This window comes from Scyliorhinus torazame, chromosome 11 (assembly GCF_047496885.1).
Source record: "Scyliorhinus torazame isolate Kashiwa2021f chromosome 11, sScyTor2.1, whole genome shotgun sequence".
Taxonomy (NCBI): Eukaryota; Metazoa; Chordata; class Chondrichthyes; order Carcharhiniformes; family Scyliorhinidae; genus Scyliorhinus; species Scyliorhinus torazame.
Window position 1 is genome coordinate 150,430,648 of NC_092717.1, and position 20,346 is coordinate 150,450,993.

The 20,346-nt window shown below is 46.8% G+C and overlaps 1 protein-coding gene across 4 annotated transcripts in view; it reads left to right on the forward strand.

The window, feature by feature from the left end:
* greb1l (GREB1 like retinoic acid receptor coactivator) overlaps positions 1 to 20,346 on the forward strand; it is a 417,126-nt gene that overhangs the window by 190,585 nt on the left and 206,195 nt on the right. For all 4 annotated transcript variants that reach the window (XM_072467885.1, XM_072467884.1, XM_072467887.1 and 1 more), the window contains one exon: positions 11,977 to 12,136. In XM_072467885.1, the coding sequence (XP_072323986.1) occupies positions 11,980 to 12,136 (157 nt within the window). In that variant the 5' untranslated portion in view covers positions 11,977 to 11,979. The remainder of the gene's footprint in view (positions 1 to 11,976; positions 12,137 to 20,346) is intronic.

Here is a 20,346-nt window from a genome sequence, read left to right on the forward strand (position 1 = left end):
AAGTACATAAAAAAGACAAGGGTAGCTAAAGTAAACATTGCTCCCTTAGAGGATGAGGTGGGGAATTAATAATGGGAAGCAAGTAAATGGCGGAGGCTTTGAATGAGAATTTTGTGTCGGTTTTCACAACAGGAGACTCAGTAAACATCCCAAGAATACGAGAAAATCAAGAGTCAAAAGGGAAGAACTTAAAACAATCGGTTTCATTGGAGAAAAAGTACGAGGGAAATGAAAGGGACTAAAAGCTGAAAGTCTGCTTTATCTGTGGGCGGGCACAGTTGCTTCACAGCTCCAGGGTCCCAGGTTCGATTCCCTGCTTGGGCCACTCTCTGTGTGGAGTCTGCACGTTCTCCCCGTGTCTGCGTGGGTTTCCTCCCACAGTCCGAAGATGTGCAGGTTAGGTGGATTGGCCATGCTAAAATTGTCCTTAGTGTCCAAAAAGGTTAGGTGGGGTTACTGGGATAGGGTGGAGTTACTGGGATAGGCTTAGATAGGGTGCTCTTTCCAAGAGCAGATGCAGACTCGATGGGCCAAATAGCCTCCTTCTGCACTGTAAATTCTACGTCTATGTCTGATGAACTTAAGGTCTTAAAATAAGTGGCTGTAGACATATGGGTACATTGGTTGTGATGTTCCAAAATTCTTTAGATTCTGGAAAGATCCCAGTGGTTTGTAAAACTGTAAATGTAACACTTCTATTCAAGATACGGTGAAAGACAGAAAGCAAGAGACCATCGGAAGTTAGCCCAACATCTGTCATGGGAAAGTGCTTGAATCCATTGCTGAGGAAGTGCCAGCAGGAAATTTGGAAAATCATATAACAGTCAGGCAGAGTTAACATGTTTTGTGAAAGGGAAGTTTTTTTTGACAAATTTATGATACTTCTGAGGCTGTTACAGGCAGGGTGGGTAAAGGGGAACCTTTATGTAGATGTAGGGTGCAATTTAACAAGCGCGCTGCGCATGGCGTGGATCTGGGCGTGCTAGTTAAATAGCGGGAGAGACCAAAATGGAGATCCGTGCCAGGTGCAAATGAGTTTGCTACCTAACTGGCCCGTTCCTGGTGGCAGGTTCCAGATCCCGTTCAAACGTGGCAAGATCATTGACCCCATTTAGTACCAATTTGCATTTCATTAGGGAGATGGAAGCCCAATCTAATAGCCTCCCGGGAACTAACCTGCTACCCGGTGAGGGATCACGCGGTCACGGTTTGGCGAAGCTGGCGCTATGGCTGGTGAGGGGACAGAGGAAGTGAGTAACCATTTCCATTCTCCAGCCCAGGGGCCCTGGAGCTGTTGTCCCAGTGCTCGGGGAAGTGGTGCGTTCGAGGATCTGGTCAGGATCTGGGCGTCATAGATCAGAGGTCACCCCTGGGCGGCGAGGGTGAAGGGCTTAGATATCTGCGGGGCCTACAAGCCACCCTCCAATATTGTGTATGCCCATTAAAAATGAGCCACCTGATGGCGCTGTTGAAGAAATGCTTTTGCAGATTGCTGATACTTTTGTTGCTGGTGTGGTGAGTGCTGCATGTAACTGGCACTTCACCACGGGTCAAACACACTGGAAGTCAAAAATGTTCAACTGCACCTTGAGAGTCAGTGGAATATGTGGATGCCGGGATTTGGTTCCGGTGAGATTGGGCCGTGTGGGAGGACCTGCACAGCTGCGGGCTCCTGGACAGAGAACAAGTCACCCATTGATGGACAGATCATTTTCACGACAAAGTTCTGAACATAACACATACTGTGTATTTTTTTTTGTGAAAATGAACTGTTATAGCTTTGTATTGGTACCAATATGGAACAGTGATGTTTCCTTGTTGTTTAATGGTTAGTGTGATATGTGGAATGTTACGTAGTTGACTTTCAAATCTTTGTTAGTGTCGTCCGTTTAATAAACAATATATTCTCAATGCATTCCCATGGGTACACGTTCCAGGTCTCAGATGTTTTATTGCCCAACATTCCAATCAAACTGTGAGGCCTGGGCACTTTGCCTGAACCCTGGAGGGCGTCAGCACCTCAGAGGCAGGAGGCCAATAGTCAGACACTCAAGAGCTGGGCTTCAGCACTGGGGACATCCTTGCGACTAAAGGGTGTGTGTCTGGGTCAGAGGAGAGCACCTGAACACGGTCTCCCTAATATTCCTGGCAGGTGTCTGGAGTTCAGGGGCCCCTGCTGTGGCTGGGGGTGAGTGTGTGGAGTGGGGTTCTCCAGCACAATTGGTTTGGTGATGGCATTCTGAGAGAACGCGGGACACGTAAGTGTGGAGGCTTGGAGGATTTGAGCGTCCTGGGGGTGGGAGCCCTAACTGATTGTTGGTCTCTCTCCTTCGCCAGTTCGTTATAGATACTCCAATGGATGGTGTTGCCGATCCTGCAGTGGCAGGTCTTGCGGTGCTGGTGGCAGGTCAGGCGGCCAGACGCTGGTGAAGGCAGCAGCGCCAACTCAGGTTGGAGGCAGCAACCCATTTGCAGCGGGCTGCCGCACATCCTGAAGGCTAAGGAGGGACCCTGAGGGGGCACCGGCAGCAGTTCAAGGTGTATAGGCATTATCGGTCTCAACAAGGAAATAGTGCAGATCCTGTGCCATGACCTCGTGGACTTGGCACCCCAAGGAGGAGGAGGATGCCCACTCCCGATGACCGTGTAGGTCACCACAGCTCTGAGCTTTTATGCCACCGGGCAATTCCAGGGCTTGGTGGGGACATGAGCGGCATCTCTCAATCTGCAACCCACACGTACATTTGTGAGATCACGGATGCCGTATAAGCCTGGGCAGCAGACTATATCAACTTTGTGTTGGACCATGCCCATCAAGCAGGATTCTTTGCCATTGCCAGGATGCCTCAGGTCCAGGGGAAAATAGATTACACACTTGTGCCTTGCACGCTCTGGGGCATCAGGTAATGTCCTTCATCCATTCCCTGAATGTTCAGCTTGTGTGAGACCATCGTCTCCAGATCATGCATGTGTGTGTGCACATTTCCAAGGGACAGCTACATCCTTGGACACACTGAGATCCCCAGCGTCTTTGAGGAACATCCCAGGATGACGGGCTGGCTTTTGGGGGATAAGGGGTCCTGGCTGATGGCTCCAGTACGGAGGCCGGAGACTAAAGCGGAGATCCGATATAATGAGGCCCATGTTACCAACTGTGCTGTCATTTAGCGGTGCATCAGACTGCACAAAATCCGGTTCCCATGTCTGGACCGTTCTGGTGATGCCCTGCAGTACATCCCCCAGGGTTTTCTCAATTTGTGGTGGTCTGCTGTGCCCCCCACAAGCTGGCACAGCAGCAGGGCGACAGGCTGGAGGAATAAGCGGAGAGACATGTGGTAGCATCCGAGGAGGAGGAGGAGGTGGGCCAGGAGGGGCTGGAGGAGAGCTCGGGAAGGACCCGCGGGAGTAGCCAAAGGATGCAGTAGCCAACAGGTGGCGACATAAGTCTGGCATGCCCAGAGGGCAAGGGAGGCCCTCATCCTCACCCACATCTCCAGGATGAAATGAAATGAAAACAAAAATCGCTTATTGTCACAAGTAGGCTTCAAATGAAGTTACTGTGAAAAGCCCCTAGTCGCCACATTCCGGCGCCTGTTCGGGGAGGCTGGTACGGGAATTGAACCGTGCTGCTGGCCTTCCTTGGTCTGCTTTAAAGCCAGCGAATTAGCCCTGTGCTAAACCAGCCCCAGATATATTGAGGCTTTATCCATCAGCTCACTTCTCCACCCCACCCACAACTCCCCCCACCATTTACCCCCTACCCCCATTGACCACCCCCTCTACATCCCCATCCTTCTCACCCAATCTCTGACACTTCCACACCATTCGACTACCCTGTCCCACCCTTCAAAGGTCTGTGTAACATCATTCCAGGGTGATGGGCCTGCGTCGGCACTGTCACCGGGTCAGTATACAAGGCAAGAGAGAGATGATCATAGAATCATAGAATTTACAGTGCAGAAGGAGGCCATTCGGCCCATCGAGTCTGCACCGGCTCTTTGAAAGAGCACCCTACCCAAGCCCACACCTCCACCCTATCCCCATGACCCAGTAATCCCACCCAACACTAAGGGCAATTTAGCATGGCCAATCCACCTAACCTGCACATCTTTGGACTGTGGGAGGAAACCGATGCACCCGGAGGAAACCCATGCACACAAGGGGAGAACGTGCAGACTCCGCACAGACAGTGACCCAAGCCGGGAATCGAACCTGGGACCCTGGAGCTATGAAGTAATTGTGCTAACCACAATGCTACCGTGCTGATCACTTGCTGTGAGGTAAGCTCTGGTGATCCTCAGTTTATGCCGGTCTGACGCCTGTCTTTCTGCACCATGGTGTTGATGCCCTCATCGATGGTCCTCAATGACTGGGCCATGCTCTGCAATGCCCTGGCAATGTCCACCTCCATCTGGGACATGTCCCTCAGCGATTGGGGCATGATATAGAGGCCCTCAGCCATGGCTGTCAGAGACTGAGCCATGTGTTGGAAACCACCAAGGTGCTGACGTTGTGCTCCATGCTGTCCACTGTGGTCATCACCCTAGCAGTGTTGGCCTTGGTGCCACGCATTGCCGGCTCCATCTCCTGCGCCCGTCGCCTTTGGGACTCCTCCATTCGGCTATGCACTCACCGGAATATTGCTGACATCCCCTCATGAATCACACAACTGCCCTAGTGTCCGCATCAGCTCCGGCTTAACCTTGCCCAGAGTCTCTGCATCTGACTGGGGCTCGTCTGAGTCTTGGGATGCAGCAGACCTCCGACTGCTGACTCCCTTGGATGCTCCTGCCTTCACCTCTGTGGTGCTCACCGGATTGTGCCCCAGAAGCCTGTCCACTAATGTCGCCCACCGAGGTGTCTGCGCTGGGGTGATAGCTGGGACATCTCGGTGGTGGTCTCCACTGGGCTCTCCTCTGAAGCGGTCGCTTGGGTGACGGGGGCGGGCGACTCCGGATGGGCTGGCCCCATCAGATGGAGAACCTGTGAGAAAATTGAAGTGTGGTCAGTGAGAGGGAAGGATCTTTTTGTCTGACATGAACAACTCACTTGAGACAGGTCACCTGGGTGAAGGGGCAGTCCTCACATCTGTGGTACAGGCCAAACTCGCTGTCGGTGACTCCTCGGTCAACCCCGCGATCTCCAGGGCCCATTCCTTATCGGGGGTGAGGACTCTGATATCTGAAACTCCACCATCTGCCTACTGTGGTCGCAATCTTGCCAGTGCGGCCGTTAGGAAACACTCAGAAAATCGCACCCAACATAGCACATAGACTTTTTCTATTAAATCGTGCCGTACTGTATTTGCATTTTCAAAAGGTGCTCAAAGTGCTCAAAAAAGGTTACTATATAAGATAAGAGCTCATGGTGTTGGGTGTGATATATTAACATGGAGAGGATTGGCTAACGAACAGAAAACAGGATAAATGGGCCATTTTCAGGTTCGCAAACAGTAACTGATGGAGTGACCCAGGGATCAGTGCTGGGGCCTCAACTATTTACAATGACTTAGATGAAGAGGCCGACTATATTGTAACCAAATTTGCTGATTAACCAAAGATAGGTTGGCAGCAAATTGTGAGGAGGACACCAGGAAAATTCTGCAAAGGGATTTAAATAGGTTAAGTGAGTGGGAGAAAGAGGTTGCCCATTTTGTCAAGAAAAATAGAAAAGCAGAATATTATTTAAATGGAGAGAGACTACAGAATACTGTGTTAATGGGGGAATCTGGGTGTCCTTGTACATGAATCACAAAAACCCAGCATGTAAATAGTTATTTCCATTAACAGGGGAGACTAGGACCCGGGGGCACAGCCTTAGAATAAAAGGGAGTCACTTTACAACAGAGATGAGGAGAAATTTCTTCAGCCAGAGAGTGGTGGGTCTGTGGAATTCATTGCCACAGAGGGCGGTGGAGGCCGGGACGTTGAGTGTCTTTAAGACAGAAGTTGATAAATTCTTGATTTCTCGAGGAATTAAGGGCTATGGAGAGAGAGCGGGTAAATGGAGTTGAAATCAGCCATGATTGAATGGTGGAGTGGACTCGATGGGCCGAATGGCCTTACTTCCACTCCTATGTCTTATGGTCTTATGGTCTTATAAATACAGCAAGTAATTAGGAAGTCAAATGGAATATTGGTCTTTATTGTGAGGTGAATGGATGTAAAAGTAGGGAAGTCTTTCTACAGCTTTACAGGGCATTGCAGAGACCATACCGAGAGAACTGTGTACAGTTTTGATCTCCTTGTTTAAGAGGGATATACTTGCACTGGAAACAGTTCGGAGAACTTTCAGTAGGCTGATTCCTAGGGCAAAAGGAAAGGTTGAGTGAGTTGGGCCTATACTCATTGGACTTTAGCAAAATGAGAGGTGATCTTATGGAAACATATTCTGAGGGGGCTTGACAGGTTAGATACTGAGAGGATATTTCCTTTGGGGGGAATCTAGAACTAGAGGGCACAGTTTAAAATAAGTTGGGCGAAATAAGTTGGTCCGACCCGGGGGGGGGGGGGGGGGGGGGGGCCCTCTGTAGTGGCCTGGCCCGCGATCGGAGCCCACCGATCGGCGGGCCTGCCTCTCTGCCTCCCAGCCTCCTTTCCTTCGCGCCGGCTCCTGTAGCCCTGCGCCTTTTGCCGTCGTGGCCGGCGCAGAGAAGAAGATCACTGCGCATGCGCTATTGGTGCCGGCCCAACTGCGCATGCGCGGACCCCGCGGCGCCTGGTTCAGGCCGGGATCGGCAGCTGGAGCGGCGAAGGCCGCTCCAGTGCCGTGCTAGCCCCTTGTGTGCTGCAAAATGGGGTCCCGGAACGGGCGCCAACGCCGGAGTAAAATACTCCCGCCCAAGGAGTCTCCCATTTAAGGTGAATACAAGCGGGAATTTCTTTTCTCAACGGAATGTTAATCTTTGGAATTGTCCTCCACAGGGAGCACTGAAGGCTGGGTAATTGAATAAACTCGAGGCTAAGTTAGATAGGTGTTGTAATCCTCACGAGAGTCACGGGGTGTGGCTGTGAGGTTCTCCATGACCTTGGACGAATACAAGCATCCCTGATTGGGGGCTGGGGAGGGAGCTTTCCCTTAACAAGGGGAGCCCTGCAGACATAAAAACCCCGGCCTGGCTGTGGGTAGGGCGGGAGACCCTTCGGGGAGTGGAGTTGTAGATAGTAATATTGTGTAATTGAAACTTTGGCTTTGCCTCCATCTTCGCTTGCTCGTGGTAACTCTTGTCAGGATCCAATGACAGGTTTTTGATATGGAAGGTTTTTGATGAGAAGGGAGTCGAGGCTTCTTCAGGGACAGGCAGGAAAGGTGGGTTAAGGCCACAATCTGATCAGCCATGATCGTATTGAGTGACACAACAGGCTTGATGGGCCGAATTGCCTCCTATTTCTTATATTCTGCTAACTAGACCGCTGGGTAAAGGAGGGGAAATTCGAGCATTGTTCGTGCTTCTGAATGTTATTCAGTTATTTCCCTTCTGGAAATGTTGATGTGTGGATATTAGTTGTGAAAAAGGTTGGGTTTGGCTGCAATGTCTGCTGTCTCAACAGGGATGAATAGTTTGCCCATGATCTTCATCAAAACCCACAACACTTGGGAGAAGTAGTGGATGGTGCTCCATGTCTCTGTTGCCTTTCCGTAGAGAAGAGTCAACAGCTTCAGATGAGGAGAAGAGGGGGAAGTTGGCAAAAAAGCAAAACAGTTACGAAGGAAATAGAACTTCAAAACTTAGTGACATTTTGCTGTCTATTCACAAAGCTGCAAATTGACTAGTGGCTCAATTAAAAGCAGGGGTTTCTGAGTAGCTGCTGTGTATTAGTGCGATACAATAATAGAAGTACTTCCTCAAGGAGTTGCTATACTGGGGGCTAGCATTTAAATTTGACAATCCAGCATTGCTACTTCTAGAGACACCAACTAAAACCACGTATTTGGATGGATGGCACTTTTGGAGGGAGCAACAACAACTGGTATTTATACAGCACCTTTACTGTAAAATATGTTTCAAGGCATTTCGCAAGAGTGTTACCCAAAAAAACCCTCCTACAACAGAAATGAAGCCTTTATTGACTGGCAGAACAACCCATGGTTGCAAGTCAAGAAGAGAGAATTCCAACTGTGCAAATCTGACGCTCAAGACAAATCCTGAAGACAAAGGACAAGTGGTGGGAAGAGAAAGCCCCAGGGGTCCAACAATTTGCTGACCATCATGACTTGCAAAGCTTTTTTGAAGCCACTAGGGCTATCTCCAGTCTGAGGTCAAATGGACAATATTCATTCAAAGTTCTTCTTTTTTAGTTTTTGGTTTTTTCCCATTAAGGGGCAATTTAGGTGGCCAATCCACCTACCCTGCACATCTTTGGGTTGGGGTCACCTCGGCAAGGCTATTAGATTCCGGATGCTGGTTAGCTCTGGCGGAGACATATTTAAGTGTGCTAAACTGCACACGTAAATATGCAAATTTAGGTCCTGCCTGGTGTGGGCGGGATCCAAATTGTGATGTCTCGCGGGATCCCATTAGGCCTCATGAGGCGTGGTGAGCAGGGTAAATCTCGCAAGAGGCCCAAGTCAGGGGGGGTGGCACGTGGCGCAGTGGTTAGCACTGGAACTGCGGCGCTGAGGATCCGGGTTCGAATCCTGGCCCTGGGTCACTGTCCGTGTGGAGTTTGCACAATCTCCCCATGTCTGCGCGGGTTTCACCCCCACAACCCAAGGATGTGCAGGTTAGGTGGATTGGCCGTGCTAGATTGCCTCTTAACAGGAGGGAAAAAAATTAATTGGGTACTCTAAATTTATTTTTAAAAAGAGGCCCAAGTCGGGTGCGACACGACCGTTAGATCACATCCTATATTCAAGAAGAGAGATAAACTAAGCTGTGGAAACTAGCAAGCTATTTCACTTCAGTTCATAGCAGGGAAAATCATTACATTGCATTCTTCTAAATCTACTTCTTCTGTGGCTGAGGAAATCCTCCCAGAGAGACTCGGTGGCTTAGACTAGGGTCAAGCAAGACAATCTGTTAGCCCCTATACTGTTTACAATCAACTTGACAGTTGGCTATTCACCTCACCAAAGATCAACTGCTCTCTGGCGTCAATCTTAAAAATATCTCGATGGAAAACTCTTTAATATAATTCGCCTCCGTGACAAAACTAAACTTGACGACCAGATCTACAATTTGTGGATGACTGCACCAAGACTTTGGCAGAAACTTGTGATCCTGAGCAGACGGCACATTGGGACATGGGAATTAGGAGCAGAAGGAGGCAATTCAGCCCTTTGCGCCTGCTACGCCATTCAATCAGATCATGGCTGACCTCTTCCTGGTCTTGAATCCAGCTATCCACTTGTTCCCCATATCCCCTCAACCCGTTTTTTAAAATCAGAAATGTATCTATCTCCTTCTTGAAACCATTTAATGACTCCGATTCCACAGCACTATGGGGCAGCGAGTTCCATGAAAAAAGTCATCTTCGATTCGAAGGACAGCCGACAAATACAATTACTAAACATACTGTAACTGAGCCACATAAATGAGATATTAGATGACCAAAAGCTTGGTCAAAGAGGTACGCTTTAAGGAGTGTCTGAATGGACGATAACGAGAGAGGCAGTGAAGTTTAGGATGGAACTCCAGAGCTTTACGCAGCTATCCTGGGGGCTGTGAGTCAATGGCTTGGACAGATTCATAACCTCCTGAAGAGGACCATAGTTTTTAAGTGCCTTTTCAAGTGTTTTATTAAATTTTAACAGATTTATTCACCAAAGGGGAAAATAAGTGTCTGAAGATACTGTTTAAAACAAAATCCACTTAACATCTGAATCCACTTAACATTTGAAAGACGGCACTGGCTGGGATTGATGGTGCATGTTATTCACCGGCTATGGGACGGAATGGCACATAGTGCTGTGGGCAGCACGGTAGCATAGTGGTTAGAACAATTGCCTCACAGCTCCAGGGTCCCAGGTTCAATTCCCGGCTTGGGTCACTGTCTGCGTGGAGTCTGCACGTTCTCCCCGTGTGTGTGTGTGTGTGTGGGTTTCCTCCAGGTGCTCCGGTTTCCTCCCACAGTCCAAAGATGTGCCGGTTAGGTAGATTGGCCATGCTAAATTGCCCTTAGTGTCCAAAAAGGTTAGGTTGTGTTACGGGGATAAAGGGGATAGGGTTGAGGCGTGGGGCTTAAGTAGGGTACTCTTTCCAAGGGTGGGTGCAGACACGATGGGCTGAATGGCATCCTACTGCACTGTAACTTCTATGATTCTATGATAGTGGCATTTGGGACCAAGGGAAGCCCTCCTGTTGTTGTGTTCATGTGACAAATACGCACTAGGGCATTTGTAAATTGAAAATTATCCTGCAAGAGACGTGTCGTATCCTAACAGAAATAAATTGTTCTGTGCTTAAAATATTAATGATGGGAACTGCTGCTGACCCTTCTGCCTTGTCCAGTATCGCGGGCGGTGCACTTTCAGTCAGAGATGTCCGCACCCTTCCTGTCTGCTACATTAGGAGCAGAGTAAGCTTTTAAGCATCTGAGGACAGGCACTGCACTGCCAACTTTCAATGCTCTTAAATCCTAACTAGCATTTGGCTAGGATTAAATAGTGTTGGCTTTTCAGCCAGCCATCTGCTTTCTCCATGCTGACTGACTTCATTTAGATAACAGATCACTATCATTGGCAATGAGGATGCTGTCAGATTCACTGGTGTAATGTTTCTTGTCTCATGATAACAAGGCTAAGAGATTATGTCATCCGAAATAGTGGAAGAAGGGTTGAAATAGGTAGGAAAAGATTTCCCCCAATTTTCATTTTTCTTCCCCCTTCAGAAGTTGAGTCATGGGACTGAGGTAGCATAATTTGATGATCTATTCCATCTTCCAGAACACATGGGAATTTCTTTTAGCTACCACATGCTCTGTGTAACATATTGCAATAAAACATCCAAATCTGGCTGGTTTAGCACAGAGGGCTAAATAGCTGGCTTGTAATGCAGAACAATGCCAGCAGCGCGGGTTCAATTCCCGCACTGACCTCCCCGAACAGGCACCGGAATGTGGCGACTAGGGGCTTTTCACAGTAACTTCATTGAAGCATACTCATGGCAATAAGCGATTATTATTATTATTAATAAATCTAGCTGAATGCATCTCCAGATTTACCAAAATGCCTTGCGAATGTCTGCCAACATTTCATTGTCCACGCATGCACAGCTTTGATGTGATAAAAGAGTTAACATTTACTGCAAAGCATCTTGAAAAACTGCCCTGCTCGATGAAAAAGGATTAAATAAGTTGCATTTTAAAAAAAATTTTGAGGCCAGGTTTCCTTTTGACTTTCTTTCAGACAATATTATTGGAGCCTGAAGTTCTGGGCTCCACACCTTAGGAAGGATATTTTGGCCTTGGAGGGAGTGCAACGTAGGTTTATAAAAATGATAATTGGATTACAGGGGTTGAGTTATGAGGAGGGTTTATTCCAATTAGACACGTTTTTGCTAGAATTTAGAAAGTTAAGGGGTAATCTGATTGAAGTATTCACAACATTAACAGTAAAGACTGCGTGGATAAATATTTCCACTGGTTGGAGATTCTAAAACTAGGGGTCATAGTCTAAAAATTAGGGCTAAACCTTTCAGGAGAAATGTTAGGAAGAACTTCTTCACTCAAAGGGTGGTAGAGGATTGGAACTCATCTACAAACAGTAGTTGAAGCTAGAACAATTGTTAATTTTAAATCTGAGTTAGATAGTTTTTTGTTAAGCAAAGATATGAAGGGATATGGGCCAAAGGCAGGTATGTGGAGTTAGGTCACAGATCAGCCATGTTCCCACTGAATGGCTGGACAGGCTTGAAGGGCTGAATAGCCTCTTGTTCCTATGTAAGTTCTAAGTATCTGAGAATTTATATTGAGAGTACCAATAATCAGATATTTAGTTTATGCATTACTCATTTATGTTGCTTTATCTTGTTTACAGACAATGGGAAATTCATATGCTGGGCAGCTGAAATCTGCACGCTTTGAAGAGGCTCTTCATAATTCAATAGAGGCATCACTTCGTTCCAACAGTATTTCTCCTCGACCGATCTTCTCTCAGCTGTACCTTGAATCGGATCAGCCACCTCTATCCCCTGAAGGTTAAGATAATGTTTGTTTAGTTTCGTTGATCATTGGGAAAAGTGATTTACTGCAGCGAGTGAGTTTTGATTGCTGGCATCCATTCTAAAACTGGTATTTTCACTTCCTGAGGAACTTTTTATGAAAGATTGCGGTACGTGTGTGCAAATTACACTGCATACAGTAAGACATGTGTGGTATTGCTGAAAAAAAAGAGCTATACTATCAAAGCTTTTTGTCTTGTACTCATCAGGTCTGCCCTCTAGAAATTACCAATAGTGAAAGGGGAACGACAATTTATACTGCATGAGAGGACAGTGCTGATTGGATGGCAAGTGGACTCTGATTGGTGGAAGTATTGCCATGGAGAATGCAACATGGAACAGTTGATTGTCCAGCTTTGTTCAAATTCAACCGGCAGGTCGCCTCTGATTGGTCAAGTCATTGCCCTGGGGAATGAACCAGGAAACGACTGTTCTTCAAGCTTATGTTAGTTAAAAATGGTGCAATGGTGGGCATGTTCTGCAAAGGACAGGGCCCTAGCGTGAATATATGTGGCTTCTAGCTTGTGTCATTGAGCCAGACTGCAAGCCTGACTGACAATCCGAAGTCACTCTTATGCTAAGAATTACACTGAACGCAAATTTACATAATGAGACGTGACTGAAAACCTAGGTAACTGTAGAATGCGCTAAAGCAGCACGCATTGTCCAGGCAAGTAGGAAGCAAAGATTATGGGTGGGATTTAACTAAATGGAAAAAAAGTCCCATAGTGAGTGCATTTAGCCACATGTTTCTAAGCGCTCACAGCGCCGAGGAACACACTATAAAATGGCACCAGGGTTTGATAGGGGGCCTCAGCTGGGAACGCATGGCCGAGGCAACACATTGCCCCGTTTTGTGTACTAAGGAGCTCCACTCACCGGAGGTTCTCAGTTTAGCAAGAGATCTTCCCCCGGAATTGTAATTTCCTCTGGAAGAACTCAGTGCTATCACTAGGGGTTCTATCGCCATGGCAAAAAGGAGCAGCAACAATAGGCACCCCTGACTTGTACCCCTGTTCATTGGGAAGTATCCCGAACTTGTTGCATTAATGCGACCACTAGCCATGGGGGCTCTATACAGAAGCTGTCCTCATGAAATTAACTTGTGCCCGAATCCAAACCTCCCAAGCTCCTTAATGAGGTACTCCCACACTCCACCCTGTAAAATGCTTTCTCTGCATCCATAGATATAATCACCTCCGACTTAGAGGCCGAAGAAGGGGAGAGGACAACTTTCAGAAACCACCGTATATTAGCCGACAGTTGCTGCCCCTTCACAGATCCTGTCTGGTCTTCTGCACCTGTACACGGGACACATGACCCTAAACGCAAAGCCAGCACCATAGCCAATACCTTGGCTTCCACATTCAGCAACAAAATGGGCCTGGAAGAACCATACTCCATGGGGCTCTTATATTTCTTTAAGATGAGGGAGCTGGAGGCGCCAGGCAGGGAACCTCACGCTAAAGCGTCATTGAACATATCTACCATTAATGGTACCAGCTGGTCTGAAAATCCTTTGTAAAACCCAATGGGATGCCCATCAGGGCCAGAGCCTTTCACGTCTGCTCAACCCAATCGTCCTCAGCACCTCCTCCAAGCCTCGGGGGGCCTCCAACTCTCCTCCCTATCTCCCCCCCTACTTTTGGGAAGGCAACCTTTCTAGAAACCCCACCATGTCTGAAACCCCTGCTCCCCCAGAGGCTCTGACCTATGAAGGTCCCTATAGAAAGTCTTAAATGCTGCATCAACCTCCCGGGAGGCCGCCTGCCACCTCAGCTGGTGCACCAACAGGTGGCCTGCCTTCTCCCCATGCTCACACTCTACACCCTTGTGCATCACAGCTGTCTCACAGCCTTTCCGGGAGATATCAAGTCAATCTGCATTCAGAGCTGCTTCCTAGTTGTAAGCAGCTCTTGGGCAGGATCCTCCAAGTAACGAGGATCTCTTTCCAGGATCGCCCCTACCAAACGTTCCACCTTCACCGTCCTGTCCAAGTGCGCTTTTTGCGAGATTATCTCTCCTCTTTTCACCGGCTTAAGTGCTTCTCATAACATGAAGGGAGAGACCGACCCATTCCAGTTAAACCTAATGTATTCTTCATTGACCACGGCTATGCGTTCACAGAAACCCCTCTCCGCCATCTAATCTCCATGGTGCCCACTAGATGTGATCTGTCCCTTGCTCAAGGTACACAAAATGTGGAGCATGGTCAGAGATTACAATCGCCAAATACTCTGCCTTTTTGACCCTTAGGATGACCAACTGGTGTGTATCCAAATCAGGAATAGAGGCTAGAAAACCCTTAATAACTGCCACATCATCACAGTTCGGAGCATATACATTTACCATAACTCTGAAAGTACCTGCCAAAGACCCACTTACTATCACATACCTAACATTGGGTTCCAACAAAATTTTGGAGGCCGGTAGGGGCACTCGCTTATTAATCAAAATATCAAAGCCCATGCGGAACATGTGCCTAAACACCACATCAGTGTTTAAGTTCTTTAGGTGAGAAAGAACTCTCGATCTTTTCACTAGGCCACCAAATCTCCTGCAGAGATCGGCCTACACCTTGTTAAAGGCCGTCCACTTCCTCGCCGGCTCTGCCCCTACATCTTGATAGATCCGTATCAGATTTCCTTGCCATTTCGTGCCGCGGTGCTCCTTGGCCCACTGCAGGACCTTATCATTATCCCCAAAACTATGGAACCGAATGATCATTGCACAAGGTGGCTCATTTGGCCGAGGTTTCTTCCTGAATGTCGGATGGACCCTGTCGAGCACCGGAGGGGAGGAGGGACCACGATCGTCCTCCATGCTCCAAAACATTCGGTGGGATTCAGCCCTCCACCTCTTCCATCAACCCCACAACTCGGAGGTTCTGCCTCCTTGACCGATTTTCCAGGTTGTCAACTTCTGCCTTCAACCTTTTATTTTCATTGGCCACCACTGCTATCTTGGCTTCTAACGATGCAATCTGCTTATCATCCCTCCTCAAAACCTTCCAGAATCTCACCATGTTTTTTTTACCATCCCAACGGCTTTATCAGACTCCACCTGGACCGGCTCAACGCTCCCTCAATCAACTTATATAATCTCTCCGAGACCAATTTCCACTGCCTGTCAAAGTGTATTTTAAATTGTAATCGGGACAACCCATGACTGCAGCTCTGCCATCACCATCTTAGCTATCGAGGAGTTTCACTGGGCCCCCGAGTTCGTTGAAGGAATATCTACAGTGGATTTCCTGGTTTCTTTCCCCTTCCTTTTGGGCATGAATTTAGCATTGGGGGGAACCTGTTGTACCAGTCTAGAATGTTTTCTTAACATAGATCACCTGAATAAATGGGCAAAAATGCCTAAAAAATGCAGATCCCGGCCGGAGCTACCAAAAGTGTGACTTCCCGCTTACATGTCACCACACTGTCGAGAAAACATTATTTGATTGACAGCACAGGCTTTCTGATCTCTACTGTCAATTTCATGATGTTTGTTTGCATAATGTTAAATGATTTCAAGGGTTTGTGGTTTTTGTTATTGATGCTTAAGAGAATCTGGACGATTGACACTTTTATAAGTTTGTAGTAGAATGATTTTGTTTTCATCATAGGAGAATGTTATGAATAAGTTACTTATTTTAAAAGCTTTTTCTTAATACATCCTTCTGAAACTATCGGGTTTACATGTTCTCAGCAGTATATAGTGGGTCAATGGACATTAAAGTGTCATGGCTTGGCATGGGGGCATGAGGGGCCATAGGGGTTGGGTGGTGGGCGTGAAGTGGCATGGACTGAGCATGGTGAGTGTTTGGAAGGTGAAAGGGAGTGAGGGGTGGGGGCTGAGGGCTGCAGTGCCTTTATGTTTTTATTTTAACTGGTACAGAGTTCCACAGAACTGGGGAGGCCTTTAAAGCCACCCGCCTCAGCACCCAGCAGCCCAAGGCTGTCTCCAAACTTCTTCCTGGGTCAGTTGGCCCGACTCCAGCCTGCTCTTACTGCCCAGCAATGAAGATCCTACCTTTGCAGGCACTTTCTCCCAAGGTAAGCTGGAATTTTCCCGACTCCTACCACTTGCCTGTGGGATGAAAATCCAGGCCGAGGACTCTTCGAGCTACTGACTGATAAAACAAGCTAGACAAAAAGCATTTGGATGGGCTGGGGACTTTTGCAGCAATGCCAGAGTCGTGCTTGGCTTGCTCTGACTTTCCTGCCCTTGTTCCAAACCATTTCTGCCCGAATCTTTCTGATGTAGTTTATTCATCCACCATAATTTTTCATTACATTATGTGGGGCTTATGAACAGAAAGTCTGTGAAATGTCAATTAGTGGCTTAAAACATTTTAGACCCTGTACATAATAAATGCATATTAGACGCCATAGACTTCCTCCTATGGTCTTTCAGCCAAAAATGTTGCACCTGAGAATGCATGAACTCAAGGCTCAAGCTTCTCATATGGGCACAGCCTGACTATGGAAAACTTGTTATAGACTTTCCAAGCAGAAAATGCTATTATGTGGGTAAGAATCCTATTGTAAGTTTGTGCGATTTTTCATATCTTTCTTATGCACTACATCTTATCTGCTGCGCGAGCTAACACAATCAAAAAATATTTCAAGCAATTTGATTGAGTCTTTCTTTCATCGGTGAATATTGATGATTATCGATACTTGATTGTATGTTTACATGTATCTTTAATATCTACTTATTTCAACTTTATCTTTCTGTTTTCTTCATGTTCGATTGAATAGTTTCCACTTTTCAGTTGTGATTCTGCACTGTTTTACGAATATGAAAGTTGATCCAATTAAGTGTGAAATTTACGTACAGAAAAATGTGACATCTGAGGTTTGATAGACAAATTTGTGTGCTTCGTGCAAGACCATTTATATGCAGATAAGCATCATCGGTGCTTAAAATTTAAATCAGGACTTAGTTTTGTTTTTATCTTTTGCCTTGATATTGTCCCTCTTGATTTATTTTTACTCCCCTTTAACCAATTCAAAGTGGTGGCAATAACAGATAACAAGTGTGTTACAGCATTCAAATACAAAAGCAATATGCTGAGGATGCTGGATATACCGTGTTGCCACTGTGTTACCGTGGCAGCACGGTAACACAGTGGTTAGCACAGTTGCTTCACAGCTCCAGCTCCCAGGTTCAATTCCCGGCTTGGGTCATTGTCTGTGCGGAGTCTGCACGTTCTCCCCGTGTGTGCGTGGGTTTCCTCCGGGTGCTCCGGTTTCCTCCCACAGTCCAAAAAACAAGTTAGGTGGGGTTACTGGGTTAGGGTGGAGATGTGGGCTTAAGTAGGGTGCTCTTTCGAAGGGCCGGTGCAGACTCGATGGGCCGAATGACCTCCTTCTGCACTGTAATTTCTATAAATTCTAAAAAACAGAGAATGTCATAAGTACTCAACAGATTAGACAGCATCTGTGAAGAAAAAAACGGAGTTACCAGTCAGAATGTTCCGTGATCTCGCTGCAGCGATAAACTGTGGGCTGGGAACCTGGAATTGCTGGCAGTGGGACCTCGAAGCAGATTTTGGAGGGGGCGACCAATTAACTGAGTGCCTTCAGGAGCCCTTTCCAATTAAGGATGGGGGTTGGGGCTCTTCGTCTGGAGGCCGGTGATGAGGAGAGGGGGAAGAACAAAAGGATGTCTGTGATAGTGTCAAAGGTAGGAGAAATTAAACATCCGAGGAATGATGATGAAAGATAAATAGGACTGGTAACAGAACAAGTAAAGGGACAGAAGATATGTCCAGAGGAGCTATAAGTGGGAATAGCAGAATCATTACCAACTGTTGCTGTCTGAAAAAATGGAGGCATAGACTACGATTTGACATTGTTGAGCTCAATGTTGACAGTTGGAAAGCTGTAAAGTGTTTAATCGATAGATGAGACTCTTTAAATTACATTGAGCTTCATTGGCTAGGAGGTCCAATACAGTGTTCAGAATGGAAGTGGGGAGGGAATTCGCACTGTGTCTGCGTGGGTTTCCTCCGGGTACTCCGGTTTCCTCCCACAATTCCCATAAAAGACGTGCTGTGGGTGAATTGGATATTCTGAATTCTCCCTCCGTGTACCCGAACAGGCGCTGGAGTGTGGCGACTAGGGGCTTTTCACAGTAACTTCATTGCAGTTTTAATGTAAGCCTACTTGTGACACTAAAGATTATATAAAGAAAAGAATTAAAATGACAAATGGCTGAAAGCTCTGGGTCAGAGTTGTGGACTAACCAAAGTGTTCCTTAAAACAGCCTGGTAAAAGAGCTGGGTTTGTGTCTCCTGCACTTGCACAGCAACGTGCTGTGGGAGGGGAGGGTTGTTGGGGATGATTAAGCATACAGGTGCAGCAGACGGTAAAGAAGGTATATGGTATATTGGCCTTCATAGTGAGGATTTGAGTACAGAAGCAGGGGTGTCATGGTGAAATTCGACAGGCCTCGGTGAGCCCACACCTGGAATGTTGTGTGTGCAGTTTTGTTCTCCTTATGTGAGGAAGGATGTTACTGCAATATAGAGAGTGCAGCAAAGGTTTACTAGACTGATTCTTGGGATGGCGGGATTGACGTATGAGGAGAGATTGAATCGGTTAAGATTGTATTCGCTGGAGTTCAGAAGATGAGGGGGGGGGGGGGGATCCCAAAGAAACCTATAAGATTCTGACAGGACTGGACAGGGTAGATGCAGGAAGGATGTTCCTGATGATGTGGGAGTCCAGAACCAGGGGTCACAGTCTGAGGATACGGGGTAGACCATTTAGGACTCAGATGAGGAGAAATTTCTTCACCCAGAGAGTGGTGAGCCTGTGGATTCCTCTACCACAGGAAGTAATTGAGGCCAAAACATTACACGTTTTCAAGAAGGACTTTGATATAGCTCTTGAGGCTTAAGGGATCAAAGGATCTGGGGGAAGGGCGGGAACAGGCTATTGAGTTGGATGATCAGCTACGATCAAAATGAATGACAGAGCAGGCTCAAAAGTGGGATGACCTCCCCCTGCTCCTTTTTTCTATGTTTCTATAATTGAAGAGTGGACCAGGATAATGCAGATGGAAGTTATTTCAGAATGCTGAGAGGGAGGGGAGAGGAAGACGATCTGTTGAATGTGGAGGCTGGTAGAGTTGAAAATGAAGAAGAGGAACCAAACGGTGTTCTGGGGGAAATGGGAAACGGTGAACAAGAAAAGGACAGGAAATAGGATGGGCATGATCATGAATCCTGTTATCCGCGATGGAGGAAGATTCTTGGTTGAGGAAAATCAAGGAAATATCAAAAGCACTGGTTAGGATAACACTGGCATCCTCACATCCAATATGGTGAAGATGGAAAATTTGGGAGAATGGAATAGAGTCCTTACAGGAAGCAGGGTGGGAAATGTGATCAAGGTGGCTGCGGGTGTCGTGGAGTTATGGAAAACACTCGATAGCGAATCCTCAGGATTGGAAATAAGGATGTTGAACAAGGGAAGAAAAGGTTGGTTATGGACCAGGTGAAGTGGAATAAGGGTGGAAATCGATAGCCAAGTTGCTAAAAATTCTCTGTTTGAGGCAAGAGCAAGAAATGGCATGAATATAGTTGCTGATACAGCATTGGAAAAAGAGGTAAGACAGGGACCTCAGTAGGACTGGGAGAAATAATGTTCTCTCATAAAAGACAGCCAAAGTAAGGACCTGTTTTTCAAGGCAACATCTTTTATTTAGAGGACGTAAGTGGAGTCACATGAGCAATTGTTCAATGTGAGAACAAGTTTAGCCGGGCTTGGGCCCTGGTTGGGTCTTTGTTCAAGGAAGCAGCCAATTGGGTGGTGAATGCGGTGTGGAAGGATTTGATATCCATGGTGAAATAGAGATGGTTAGGCCTTGGAAGCGGTTAAAGTGGGCAAGGGAATCGGACACATCACAGATGTATCGACTTTGTTCACTTGTTTAGTCATGCCTCCTTTTCTGTCAAAATTAAAACATCTGGTGAAAAATGTTGCCTGAATAGTAAGATTTAAGGTTTAATATTCTGAGTGGTTGCTATAATGATGGTAATGAAATCTGTCAAAATATCAACCTCTGTATTAGTTTGACAACTTGAATGTTGGATAACGTTTTCCGTGCAAAGTTTATACAAGTATATTTCCAACAACATAATTATGTAGCACCTTTAACATTCTGAAACACCCCAAGACACA